We start from the raw sequence: 13,486 nt of genomic DNA on the forward strand, positions 1-13,486 counted from the left end.
GGAAAACGACTGCAACAACCTTATTGGCTGCTCTACTTTCCTTACTGCGGTGGTGAGCATGCATAAAAAGAAATGATTCTCACCTTCCAGGGATGATGTTCTAAGGCCTGTAATACAAGTGATGAAGTCTCATATTTCAGAGGGTCAAATGCAAAGGAGGAATGTCCAGACCGAGGATCCACCAAATCTGGATGGTTACAAATCCTTTGTAACTGCATCAAGACATGAAGTACGCTGACAAAATGTCCTCCCTTCAGGGAATCCTGAGTTCTGTCCAAACCAAGAAATTGTCATTGATCAGAATGTTACTATAAACTTCACACATAGGACAATCCTTCACATAAACAGTAATGAATATGTACATGAAACTTGAGGATCTGCACACAAAATAAAGCTGTATACCGTAATTCACAATAAAATTCTACAATGATTTTTATTAAACTCATCACCTAAATCATCTTTTTTCATTTTATATCATTGTTTTTTTTTTTTTTTTGATATATAGTGACCCTGATTTTTGCGATTTTTGTGGCATAGAAACGCCAGAAAAAAACACCAGAAAAACTGCCACAGTTTTGGCGTTTTTTCTGGCGTTTTTACCTTTGTGTGGAATTTGCAGTTTTTGGTCCCTTTGGGTACCAAAAAAAAAAAAAGAAGGATGCAGTAGGGATGTAAAAATGTATTTAACAAAATGTTTATTTTTTTATAACAAAATTTTAATACATTTTTTTATAAAGTGTGTGTTTAACTTTTTTTTTTCTCTTTTTTTTTCAAATTTTTTTTATGTAGTACTTCTACTCCCAGCATGGAACAAGACTGTTCCATGCTGGGAGTAGTAGTACCTGTACTATAGACATATCGCCCCGGGTGTCAGTCTGACACCCGATGTGATTGTCCATAATATAGCAGTGATGTGGCTCTATACAGCGCTCACATCTCTGCTCTATTCACATCATTGGCCATTCATATTTCCCACTCAGAGCTGTGATTGGCCGGATGGTTGCAGCCAATCACAGCTCTGAGGAAAACATCAATGAATGAGCGGCCGGCCCAGAGTACAGTGCAGAGCAGGGATGCGAGCGATGTATATAGTCGCTCTGCATCTCTGCTATAGACAGGACGATCACAGCGGGTGTCAGTAGTGATACCCGCTGTGATGTGTCCTTTAGCAGGCACTACTACTCCCAACATGGAGCACACTCTGCTCCATTCCATACTGGGAGCTGTAGTACCTGCATTAATAGACAGCTCGCAGCGAGTGTAACTTCTGACACCCACTGCGATCTGTTTATTAATGCAGGTACTACAGCTGCCAGCATGGGGCAGAGTGTAAAGATCACTGCGGATATCACTCCTGACACCCGCTGTGATACTCCTGTATAATGTATAGATGCAGCGGCCACTCTCCTATGGTCCCCTGCACGCCGTATATATACACATTCTGATTTCTCACAGAGAGCTGTGATTGGCTGGAACCATCTGACCAATCACAGCTCTCTGCGGGAAATATGAATATGTGTATATATATATACGTGAGTGCAGGGGACCATAGAAGAGCTGCCGCTGCATCTATACATTATAGAGGTGGATCGCAACAGGCGATCTGTCAATAAGTACTGGTAACTATTACTCCCATCATGGAACAGTGTGTGTTCTAAAAAATTTAAATAAAAAAAAAAGGGAAAAACACGCACACACTACATTTTTATTACTGTCGGCTACATTTCTAGCACTTTACCCGCTCACATAAATTGATCCCTGTTTAAAAATTAATAAACATTTCGTAATAAAAAAGATTTCGTTAGATACAAATTTTTCCATCACTACTGTATCTTTTTTATTACATTTTTTTATGGTACCCTACGAAATTTTAATAAAAAAGGTATCTCCATAATTTTTTTGGATCGCTAAAGTCCAAAAAAGAATAAAAAAACGCCTGCAAAAATGCAAAATTTTAAACCAACATGGCGTTTTTCTTGGCGTTTTTGCTCTCCCATAGACTTCTATGGGAGGAAAACGCCACAATTTCAGGGCAAAAAACGCCAAACTAGGTTTTGGCAGGCATTTTGAAAATCCAGCCTCTAAGTCAGAAATAGCTGAAAAACGGCAAAAGGATAAAAAAAATGCCAAACTGAAAAACGCCAAGTGAATCTGGCATTTTGCAGTTTACCATTGACTTGCAGCTAACATCTGGACGCCGCGTTTTTTCACTGAAAAAATGCTGTGCAGGAAAATTGGCGTTTTTGACCGCATTTTTGCAAAAAAAAACTCAGTGGAGTTCCAGCCTGACTCTAGAATATTATGAGTATCTCTCTAATATGGCTTATTGATAAGATATTTACGCACTATTTGTTCTTGTGCTGAATGACTTAATAAAGATTGTTTCTTTGTTCCTAGCCTGGGTTTCTACTTTCACATCTCCCACCGGTAACATTTCTTCTTCTTATTGTCTTACTTAGTAGCCCAGATTTACTACCCTCATCACAAAAGTTCAGTGTCGGATTTTGCAACACAATTTTGGCACACAATTTTAGCAAACTGTGACACTTTACAAGAAGAAATCTGAGCAACCCCACAAGTTATGTATTTAAGCAGTGGATCCAAATTTTTTCCTCAAAACTCTACAGATTTATTAATAAAACTTAGTCAAAAATGCAGTTTATTTCACACATCTTAAAATGGTCAGAAAAATTCAGAATGGAATTGAGTAGGTAGAAACAATTACTGTTGGTTGTTGTTGTCTTTTTTTCTTTTAATGGTTTGTTTATACCCAATTGGAGTGCAATGCGCAATTTATTGGTGTGCCACAATTTTCTCATGATGTGTGCCAAATGAGTAAATCTGGTTAAGAAATGATACTGAGTCGTATAATATCTCAATAGTAAAAAAGATACATCAATCCAGTCCGCAGTCTTATTGTCTATGTTTTCCTGTGATAGTTTTGAGCTGGAATCAGGCCAGTTAACTTTATAAAACATAGATCATAGCTTTGGTTTTCTCTTTCATTTCAACGTCTGGCAAAAGGTGAAACAAATCTTTCCAGTTCATTTCACTACAGTTTCTCCCTGTGGAATAACTTGCGCCTTTCACAGTTAGAATCTTTTAAAGATTTAACCTTTTGCCACTAAAAAAAGATCTGTTATATGCGTCTGAAATTTCTATAAAGGGGATTGTACAATCCCCACTGAGTGTTATGCTGGGTTCAAACTGTGCCTTTTTACATGCATTTTGATCTGTAAAAATTCTCATTTATTAATGTGTGTTCACCAATCAAAACAAAAAAACATAAGTTGAAGAAAAAAGTATAAACCCAGCCATATACTGTATACACTTTCTATTGTTTGTGATTTTCCTGGTAAAACATGGTAAAAGGTCCTGCAATCTATTCAAGATTCATCATCTACATTTGGTCATAAAATGTACGCAATTTGTTAAAAAACTATTTACATTATCCACTTTCCTTTTTATATATAAGGTAACTGCCAGCCCTTCAGCCGACAGTTATTTTACCCTTCCTTTCTATACACATGACTTGCACAGTTGAATGTTCATGTTTCCCCCATTGGGAGGGGAGAGGTAAACTGCGCAGAATACTGTACGTGTTAATAGACCATTACCGTACCGGAAAATAAGAGTTGGGCCTGAAAATGTATCACATCCAACCCTTCACTTCACTGACTTCATTTATCAGTGAAAAGTCAGGAGGCCACCATATGCTGGCACAGGATAGTGGAGAAGTGTCCAGAGGAGGAATCCCCTACAATATCGAGAACAGGGCCCGAAATCGTTGGGCTGTAATTCTCTATAGGAGTGCTGGAGATACACGAGAACTGTACTGTGTGGTATTTCTAACATTTCTAAAGAGGAAACACAGAGTACGTATCAACCCCGCTCTCCATGCAGCAGGGAAATTTGGGCCCTGTTCCAGATATTGTGCGGTTCCTACCTGTGGATAGGGGATATGTTTTTTAAATGCTGGATTATCCCTTTAAAGGGGTACTCCGCCCCTAGACATCTTATCCCACTATCCAAAAGATAGTACAAAGTAGCAAATGATACCCACAAGTCCAATAATGAACAGTACAATGCAGGGGCCGGGATGATGCTACTCCAATACGCGTTTCGGCACTCTGACCTTCGTCCGGGAGGACCTCCCAGACGAAGGTCAGTGTGGCGAAACGCGCGTTGGAGTGGTGACATCCTGGCCCCCACATTGTACTGTTCAGTATTGGACTTGTGGGTATCATTTGCTACTTTGTACTTTCCTGTCACTATTTGTTATAATTAGCACTCGGCACTTTACTTGTCTTGCACCTTTATGGACTTATGCACATTACATGCCATTGTCTGCATTCATTTAGCTTTGTATACTCAGCATGAGTCATGTCTCCTGATTACCATCCTACCTCATGCAGGTTGTCCGGTAATGCTGCATTTTTTGATGTTTTTTCCTCCTCTTATATATGTTTGGTTTTAATGTATATCAATAAAATTTGCTTTGTTTTTATTATCATTAAGTGACTCCACTGTAGCTTTTTTCGTTTTTTAATGTACTGGGGTGCAGCAGGAGAGATCGTGGGGGTCCCCAGCGGGGCTGAGTACCCCTTTAATCTGTAATATATCTGTACTTAATCTGTAGTTGTGAATCTTTGCCAATTTACGGTAACTAATTTAAAAAAAACATAAAAAAAAAGCTGACACAGACTCCTATTTTACATTTATGCATGTGTTTGACCTGTAGTTATGCACTACAAAAGCAAAAAAAATTATAAATGATGAGAACACTTAAATGGTTATTAACCCCTTAAGGACACAGCCCATTTTGACCTTAAGGACACAGCCAATTTTATTTTTGCGTTTTCGTTTTTTCCTCCTCGCCTTCTAAAATTCATAACTCTTTTATATTTCCATTCCCAGACCCATATAGGGCTTGTTTTTGCGTGACCAGATGTACTTTGTAATGACACTCATTTTCCCCTAAAATGTATGGTAAACCCCAAAAAACTATTTTTTGTGCAAGGAAATTTAAACTAAAATCATAATTTTCCAAATTTGGGGGGGGGGTTCGTTTTTGCGCTGTACACTTTGCGGTAAAAATTACATGTTTTCTTTATTCTCTGGGTCAATGCGATTAAAATGATACCCATGGTTACATACATTTCTATTATTGTACTGCTGTTAAAAAATCTCAAACTTTTTTTTACAAAATCAGTATGTTTAAAATTGCCCTATTTTGACCACCTCTAACTTTCTTATTTTTCCGTACTCAGGGATGTGTGAGGGCTCATTATTTGCGCCATGATCTGTAGTTTGATTTGGTACTACATTTGCGTATATGTTACTTTTTGATTGCTTTTTATTAAAAAAAAATTTGCAGTTTGATGTGACAAAAAAGCTGAAATTTTTTACTTTAATTTTTTTTTTACGTTAACGCCATTCGCCGTACGGGATCATTAACATTATATATTCATAGATCGGACATTTTTACACGCGGCGATACCAAATATGTTTATTATTTATATTTTTTATGCTTCTTTGTATTAATATGTGGAAAAGGGGTGATTTAAAACTTTATTGGGGGAGGGGCTTTAAAAAAAAAAAAATTCACCTTTTTTTTCCACCTTTTTTTTCCACCTTTTTTTTACATTTATTGTACACTTTTTTAGTCCCCATAGGGGACTATTTATAGCAATCATTAGATTGCTAATACTGTTCAGTGCTATGCATAGGTGTTACGCCGAGCGCTCCGGGTCCCCGTTCCTCCCCGGAGCGCTCGCCTCATCTTCGTTGTTGCAGCGCCCCGGTCAGATCCACTGACCGGGTGCGCTGCGGTCCCGCCTTCAGCCGGGGTGCGATTCGCGATGCGGGTAGCGCCCGCTCGCGATGCGCACCCCGGTCCCCGTACCTGCCTCGCTCTCCCTCGGTCCTGTCCCGGCGCGCGCGGCCCCGCTCCCTAGGGCGCGCGCGCGCCGGGTCTCTGCGATTTAAAGGGCCAGTGCACCAATGATGGTGCCTGGCCCAATCTTCCCAATTTGCTTAATTGGTAATCACCTGTGCACTTCCCTATATTACCTCACTTCCCTTGCACTCCCTCGCCGGATCTTGTTGCCTTAGTGCCTAGTGAAAGCATTCCCTAGTCTGTTCCTAGTCCGTGTTCCTGACCTCCTGCCGTTGCCCCTGACTACGATCCTTGCCGCCTGCCCCCGACCTTCTGCTACGTCCGACCTTGCTTCTGCCTACTCCATTGTACCGCGCCTATCTTCAGCATCTTCAGCAGCCAGAGAGGTAAGCCGTTGCTAGTGGATACGACCTGGTCACTACCGCCGCAGCAAGACCATCCCGCTTTGCGGCGGGCTCTGGTGAAAACCAGTAGTGTCTTAGAACCGGTCCACTAGCACGGTCCTCGCCATCCCTCTCTGGCACAGAGGATCCACCTCCTGCCAGCCGGCATCGTGACAGTAGATCCGGCCATGGATCCCGCTGAGGTTCCCCTGCCAGTTGTCTCTGATATCGCCCGACAGATCGCCCATCTAACCCACCAGCTGTCGGAAGTGTCCACCATTTTGCACCAACATCCCCTGCCAGTTGCCTCTGATATCGCCCGACAGGTCGCCCTTCTAACCCACCAGCTGTCGGAAGTGCGCCAACATTCGCAACTTCTTCAGCAATCATCTCCTCCGCCAGCTCCTGCACCCCTTCCGCAGCGAGTGGCCACTCCTAGCCTCCGCCTGTCCTTGCCGGACAAATTTAATGGGGACTCTAAGTATTGCCATGGCTTTCTTTCGCAATGTTCCCAGCACTTGGAGATGATGTCGGACCAGTTTCCTACTGAAAGGTCTAAGGTGGCTTTCGTGTTCTGCCTTCTGTCTGGAAAAGCCCTGTCATGGGCCGCACCGCTCTGGGACCGCAATGACCCCGTCACTGCCTCTGTACACTCCTTCTTCTCGGAAATTCGAAGTGTCTTTGAGGAACCTGCCCGAGCTTCTTCAGCCGAGATTGCCCTGCTGAACCTGGCCCAGGGTGTTTCTTCCGTTGGCGAGTACGCCATTCAGTTCCGTGCTCTTGCTTACGAGTTGTCCTGGAATAGTGAGACTCTCTGCGCGACCTTTAAAAAAGGCCTATCCAGCAACATTAAAGATGTTCTGGCCGCACGAGAGACTCCTGCTGACCTACATGAACTCATTCATCTAGCCACTCGCATTGACATGCGTTCTTCCGGATGGCGTCTGGAGCTCCGCCTGGATATGGACTTTGTTCGCACGAAGCGTTTTTTCTCTCCGGCTCCTCTCTCCTCTGGTCCTCTGCAATCTGTTCCTGTGCTTCCCGCCGCGGAGGCTATGCATGTTGACCGGTCTTGCTTGACACCTCAAGAGAGGACACGACGCCGCATGGAGAATCTTTGCCTGTACTATGCCGGTACCGAACACTTCCTGAAGGATTGTCCTATCCGTCCTCCCTGCCTGGAAAGACGTACGCTGACTCCGCACAAAGGTGACACAGTTCTTGATGTCAACTCTGCTTCTCCACGCCTTACTGTGCCTGTGCGGATATCTGCCTCTACCTTCTCCTTTTCTACTATGCTCTTCTTGGATTCCGGATCTGCAGGAAAATTTTTTCTGGCCTCTCTCATCAACAGGTTCTACGTTCCTGTGACCAGTCTCGCCAGACCCCTCTACATCTATTGTTTTTACAATAAAAGATTGGACTGTCTTGTACGTTTCCACACAGAACCCCTCCTAATTTGCATCGGACCTCTTCTTGGAAAAATTGAGTTTTTTTTTCTCAGGTTCTTTGGCCCCAAGAAGAGGGGGAGACCCAAGGGGGGGGGTACTGTTACGCCGAGCGCTCCGGGTCCCCGTTCCTCCCCGGAGCGCTCGCCTCATCTTCGTTGTTGCAGCGCCCCGGTCAGATCCACTGACCGGGTGCGCTGCGGTCCCGCCTTCAGCCGGGGTGCGATTCGCGATGCGGGTAGCGCCCGCTCGCGATGCGCACCCCGGTCCCCGTACCTGCCTCGCTCTCCCTCGGTCCTGTCCCGGCGCGCGCGGCCCCGCTCCCTAGGGCGCGCGCGCGCCGGGTCTCTGCGATTTAAAGGGCCAGTGCACCAATGATGGTGCCTGGCCCAATCTTCCCAATTTGCTTAATTGGTAATCACCTGTGCACTTCCCTATATTACCTCACTTCCCTTGCACTCCCTCGCCGGATCTTGTTGCCTTAGTGCCTAGTGAAAGCATTCCCTAGTCTGTTCCTAGTCCGTGTTCCTGACCTCCTGCCGTTGCCCCTGACTACGATCCTTGCCGCCTGCCCCCGACCTTCTGCTACGTCCGACCTTGCTTCTGCCTACTCCATTGTACCGCGCCTATCTTCAGCATCTTCAGCAGCCAGAGAGGTAAGCCGTTGCTAGTGGATACGACCTGGTCACTACCGCCGCAGCAAGACCATCCCGCTTTGCGGCGGGCTCTGGTGAAAACCAGTAGTGTCTTAGAACCGGTCCACTAGCACGGTCCTCGCCATCCCTCTCTGGCACAGAGGATCCACCTCCTGCCAGCCGGCATCGTGACAATAGGGAATAGCACTGATCAGTATTATCGGCGATCTTCTGCCATGGTCTGCTGAAAGGCAGATTAGTGCAGAAGACCCCAGTAGACTGACAGAGGCAGGGGACCTCCGTCCGCCATCGTGGCTGATCTGATCCCCACGGCAGTGCCGCGGGCGATCAGATCAGTCATTATAAGTGCCGCAGATGCCGTGATCTGTATTTGAGGGGTTAATGGCAGCGCGATTGCTGATATCCACCATTACCAGCGGGTCCCTGGCTGTTGATAGATGCCGGAACCCACCGGGAATGAAGCAAGCGCATCTCCTGTTCTCGCGTCACAGCCGCGCCGTAAATGTATGGCGCTGTGCGCTAAGTGACACTATGCAGCGCCGTACACGGCACATGTCCTTAAGGGGTTAAAATAAAGAACACAATAATATGTTTTTGAATACAATAAATGTGCATAAAGTCAGCTATATTGTGTTAATACCTAGCTATATTTTATCACTGGTATATGCATAAAGTGGTAATGAAAAATAAAGTCAATAAGACAGTGTTTTAATAAAAAGCAAATATGAATGGGCATTACACACAGGCCAAATAAATACATTTTTGTTAATAGTCTGTCATAGGTCAATACATTTCTGTATTTACTTAAATAAATAAAAAATGTAAATGAAAGCAGAGTGAAAACTACTTAGACATTTTTTTGAGGGAGGGGTACAATACTTAAAAAGGCAAAAAATTGTCATACCCTGGCTGCAGAATGACATCCTCATATAATGCTCTCTGGCGATTGGAAAGACGACATTTTAGAACATGCTCATATTTTTTCGTTAGTTGCTTCTCAACATCTTTTTTTGATCTTCGCAATATAAAAGGTCGAACAGTCTATATTTAGTAACACAAAAATAAAATAGATCATAAAGCATATAGATTTCAACTTTATCGTTATTTTAGATTACTTCATCATTGTTCAGTGTCTGACATTTGGGACCCCTATTGATCCTGATAAATGAAGGGGATGCAGCACTGGTGTAAAGCAGTTTCCTATTCACAGTTTTTTCCTGTGCAATGGCTGTTTCTCAGTTTTTCCCTGGCCACCCACTGTGAAATGAAGTAAATGGCACTTCCCTGCATAGCTAGGTGCCCAGGTTACCGCTGTGAAGAACAAACTTGGTAACATTAGTGCTGCAGACCTAACATTCTCCTGATAAGTGATGGTTGTATACAAGTATAAAAAACAAATAGATTTTTGCATGGACCTTTATAGACACATTTTAGATAAATAACAGTTCTGCTGTTCTGTCTGTCCTACATTAAAATGGATATTATTCAATAAGAGTGTGTAAGAACCACACCAACTAATATGGCCATTAGCATTTCACTAGAGAATGCTGGTGACTGTAATACAAACTTATGAAGAGACAGTGTAACAAAAGAACCAGCCTAGTGGCCTAGCACTGACATCTACTGGTTTCCACACTAATGATGTACTGCAGATTATGTTCTACTGTTCTCGACCACTGCTCCTCAGTATCCAGTTGATACTGTCTAAAGATGACAGAATAATTGTAGTACTCCATCATATGCAGAAACTAAACATGATCTGTCAACAGAACAGATCAAAATCTTCTATAAAATAAATTCTCCAAATTAATAGTCACAGAAATCTGCAAAACAACCAACCCTGTGCAACATGATGAAAAGCTTGTGGCAATTTTCCTGGCTTTCTTCTCCACTGGTTTTCAGTGGGAAATCCAGGTAAGGCTTGGATATTCCAGGGATTAAAAAATGCACCATGGTCCAGTGATCTTTCCAAGTATTTTGCAGTGGTGTATCCCTTAGAAGCAGTCGGTTCTGGCTATGGAAAAAAACACAATATATATTTTAAGAAAGAGCGAAAAATCAATTAGTTATTAATATATACATACACATTTTTGCTAAAGTCAGCCAAACCTGCCACATGAGGTAAGTTTGGCCAACTATCCAAGGTATAAAGTGGTCTCCTGACTCTTCACCAACAGATGATGTTAGTGGTGAGAAGTGTCACGTGCTGGATTTTTGACACCGTTTTGAGGGAGACAAGCACTAGAGTTGCTGTCTAGCTGTGGCTTACCCCTCCTCCTAGGCAAAACATGAATGTTCAGCCTTGCCAAACATTCATGTGTATGGGGAGGATGAAAGAGATAACAGTTACTGATAGTGTATGATTGCCTTTACATTTTATATGTTGCTCCTGTTCCCTGTATGTAATTTGAGACCTCCAGAAAATGAAATACAGGCCTTGGAAAGCTATAAGTGTGAGGAAGACAATTCAGGGATCACACATGTACACCCCTGATTGTAAAAATGTACAAAGCACTTGTGGTCTACAGCTCAAACTCAATTATTACAACTATAATAGCTATTTCTAACTATAGAGTGGAAACCTATTCATGCTTTTGTGAGTGAATAAGTTGTGAAGAGCTGCAGAATAAGTTGGCACAGTACAAATACATTTATTATTATTATTATTGTTATTGTTATACAATACTACTTGACTTGATTTATTATTAAGTCTAAGATTTGAGCAGAACTTGAGCTATCAATCTTATTCCATAACTATGTCAGTTAATAGTACTTTGTTTTTTTGTTTTTCTTTTCCTGAAAAAACAAAACAAAACCCAATTCCATCTTCTAGAAAGTATTATTATTATAATCATAATCTTATTACTGTAACATATTCAAATCCTGTAATTTAGTTCAAGAAACTTGGCAGCTCAACCTTGGCAGATTGAAGATGGCTTCCCAATGCTTCTCATTCATATTGCGGATCTGATGGACTTCATCCAAGACAAGGTACTTCCACCTCATCTTCATGAATGCTTGAAGTCCCTTGAACAGCTGCTTGTAAGATGTAATACAGACATGGAAATTGTTGGGCTCCTCCCATCTCTAGAAAACAAAGAGGTATAAAAAAAAAAACTAGTTTTCAATAGTCAGTGCCTCCCTTAACTAAAGGCAGTGGGGTACAAAGTGTGCCATCTCAACCATTCTGCTGTTCTGAGAGAGATGATACGAGAGAGAAGGGACATAGAATTCTCTTAGGCTTCTTGGAATACACAAGATGCATTATCTCATTCCACTAGTTAGTTCATTTAGTACAAATATAGAAAAATAATAATAACAGTTAAAACCCAATGAGTTAAGAAATGCAAACCCTGAAAATGGGGGTAAGAAAAGTACTTTTGTGAAGGCTAACATACTGAAATGCACTCAAAGTGATTAAAAAGATTAGATTTACCATATGCATAGCTACTAACCAACCAAATGTATATATACATGGATCATAAAACAATAATCTCTGCAGGCTTGAATAGCTCACAAGAAGGCACAGCTTACAGCTATACATCTATGTTAAAGTGCAACTGTCAGAAGGAAACACAGAAGACCATGGTTAAAGGCTAATGACCGAAGTAGTGAAAGGATGCCCTCGATAGATTTGCTTAAAGGGATTTATTTGCAGATAGCATACAAACGTATAGCGGGTAGAAACAGAGGAGCAGCCTAACAGCGACAGACTGTTTCCCGCGCCAATGCGCACTTCCTCGGGCTGCCCATCTGCGCCACCGCTCACAGGTGAGTATTAAATAGACAATCATAGGGTTGCTATGGAGATATCTAAACAAATACAAGCAACGGTGCAAAACTAAGTAAAACCAATTATAAAAATGAACTGAGGTCATTGCGGTCATTAAGACCCGTTGGGTGAACAGGCTCCTAATGGTTTTACCCACATATATGAATTGACACGGGCAAAATAGGATGTAAACCATGTAATTGGTTCTGCAGGTTATGAACTGATTAACTACATGGAACAACCCTCCAACCTTAATCTCTCTAGTATCTAGATTAAACCCACAGAATGAACAGTGCTTACAAGCAAAGTTGCCTTTGGGTACACTTTCACTAAGCCAGCGGCTCTTCTTGTTTTTCTTAGAAGTCGCATTACGTCTCTCATTTTAATGTTCCGTGTAGTTAATCAGTTCATAATCTGCAGAACCAATTACGTGGTTTACATCCTATTTTGCCCGTGTCAATTCATATATGTGGGTAAAACCATTTCCCTATAGGGTACCAATATTATGCCCTTCACCTTCTATACCTACCACACAGGCAAAGTGTTGGTTTTCTCACAGGCCCCTTCCTGACTACATCTTAGTTTTTTTTTCCTACGATTCCAACTACCCCTGACTATGGTGAAGATTTATCAAGGCATTTAGAGCTCTTTTTATGCTTACAAAAGTTGCACAAAAAGTTGCATCTGCGCCTAAGCAATTTTTTGTGTGACTTTTGGCTGTAAGCGTAAATCTACAAAAGAGCTTACCAAGGCAGATTTCAGTTTTCACCTTGCAGTAGTCAGGGATTTATCAAGTGCGACAGTCACACAAAAGTCGCAACCACCTCCAAAGCTGCGTAAATGTAAGCCAGCCCGGACCTGGCTTACCAAGCTTGCTTTAGAGAGCGGAATTTCATATTTCCTGCCAGGAGCCGAGACCACAGCTCCTGCAGGAAATATTAAATCATGCCCCCCGCTCTCCTCCTGTGTGTCACGTCCCCCACATCGCCGCCTATCTTTGCCTCCTCCTGTGTGTCACATCCCCCACACCGCCGCCTATCTTTGCTTCACCGCCGCTCACAGCAGCCTCCACTCCACATATCCCACCCGCCGACTAGCCGCAACAGGACTACAACTCTCAGCATGCCCCAACCTGTGAGGACATGCTGAGAGTTGTAGTTGCAATGGCTGGTAGTTGAGGGCGGATGGCCGGCGAGCATCAACACCCTCCCTGTCAACTGCCAACACCCCCCCCCCCATAACAATTGCCAATACCCCCACCCCGGCCGCTCTCCTCCCGTGTGTGTAACAACTCCCAGCATGCCCTGTCAGTGAGGACATGCTGGAAG

At 42.9% G+C, this 13,486-nt stretch overlaps 1 protein-coding gene across 6 annotated transcripts in view; it reads right to left on the bottom strand.

The window, feature by feature from the left end:
* Positions 1 to 13,486, bottom strand: part of EP400 (E1A binding protein p400) — a 170,342-nt gene that overhangs the window by 61,381 nt on the left and 95,475 nt on the right. For all 6 annotated transcript variants that reach the window (XM_056533150.1, XM_056533142.1, XM_056533153.1 and 3 more), the window contains 4 exons: positions 11,304 to 11,473; positions 10,226 to 10,400; positions 9,291 to 9,427; positions 84 to 270 (listed from right to left, as the gene is read on the bottom strand). In XM_056533150.1, coding sequence (XP_056389125.1) covers positions 84 to 270; positions 9,291 to 9,427; positions 10,226 to 10,400; positions 11,304 to 11,473 — 669 coding nt within the window. The remainder of the gene's footprint in view (positions 1 to 83; positions 271 to 9,290; positions 9,428 to 10,225; positions 10,401 to 11,303; positions 11,474 to 13,486) is intronic.

This window comes from Hyla sarda, chromosome 1 (assembly GCF_029499605.1).
Source record: "Hyla sarda isolate aHylSar1 chromosome 1, aHylSar1.hap1, whole genome shotgun sequence".
In the NCBI taxonomy this organism is placed as follows: domain Eukaryota; kingdom Metazoa; phylum Chordata; class Amphibia; order Anura; family Hylidae; genus Hyla; species Hyla sarda.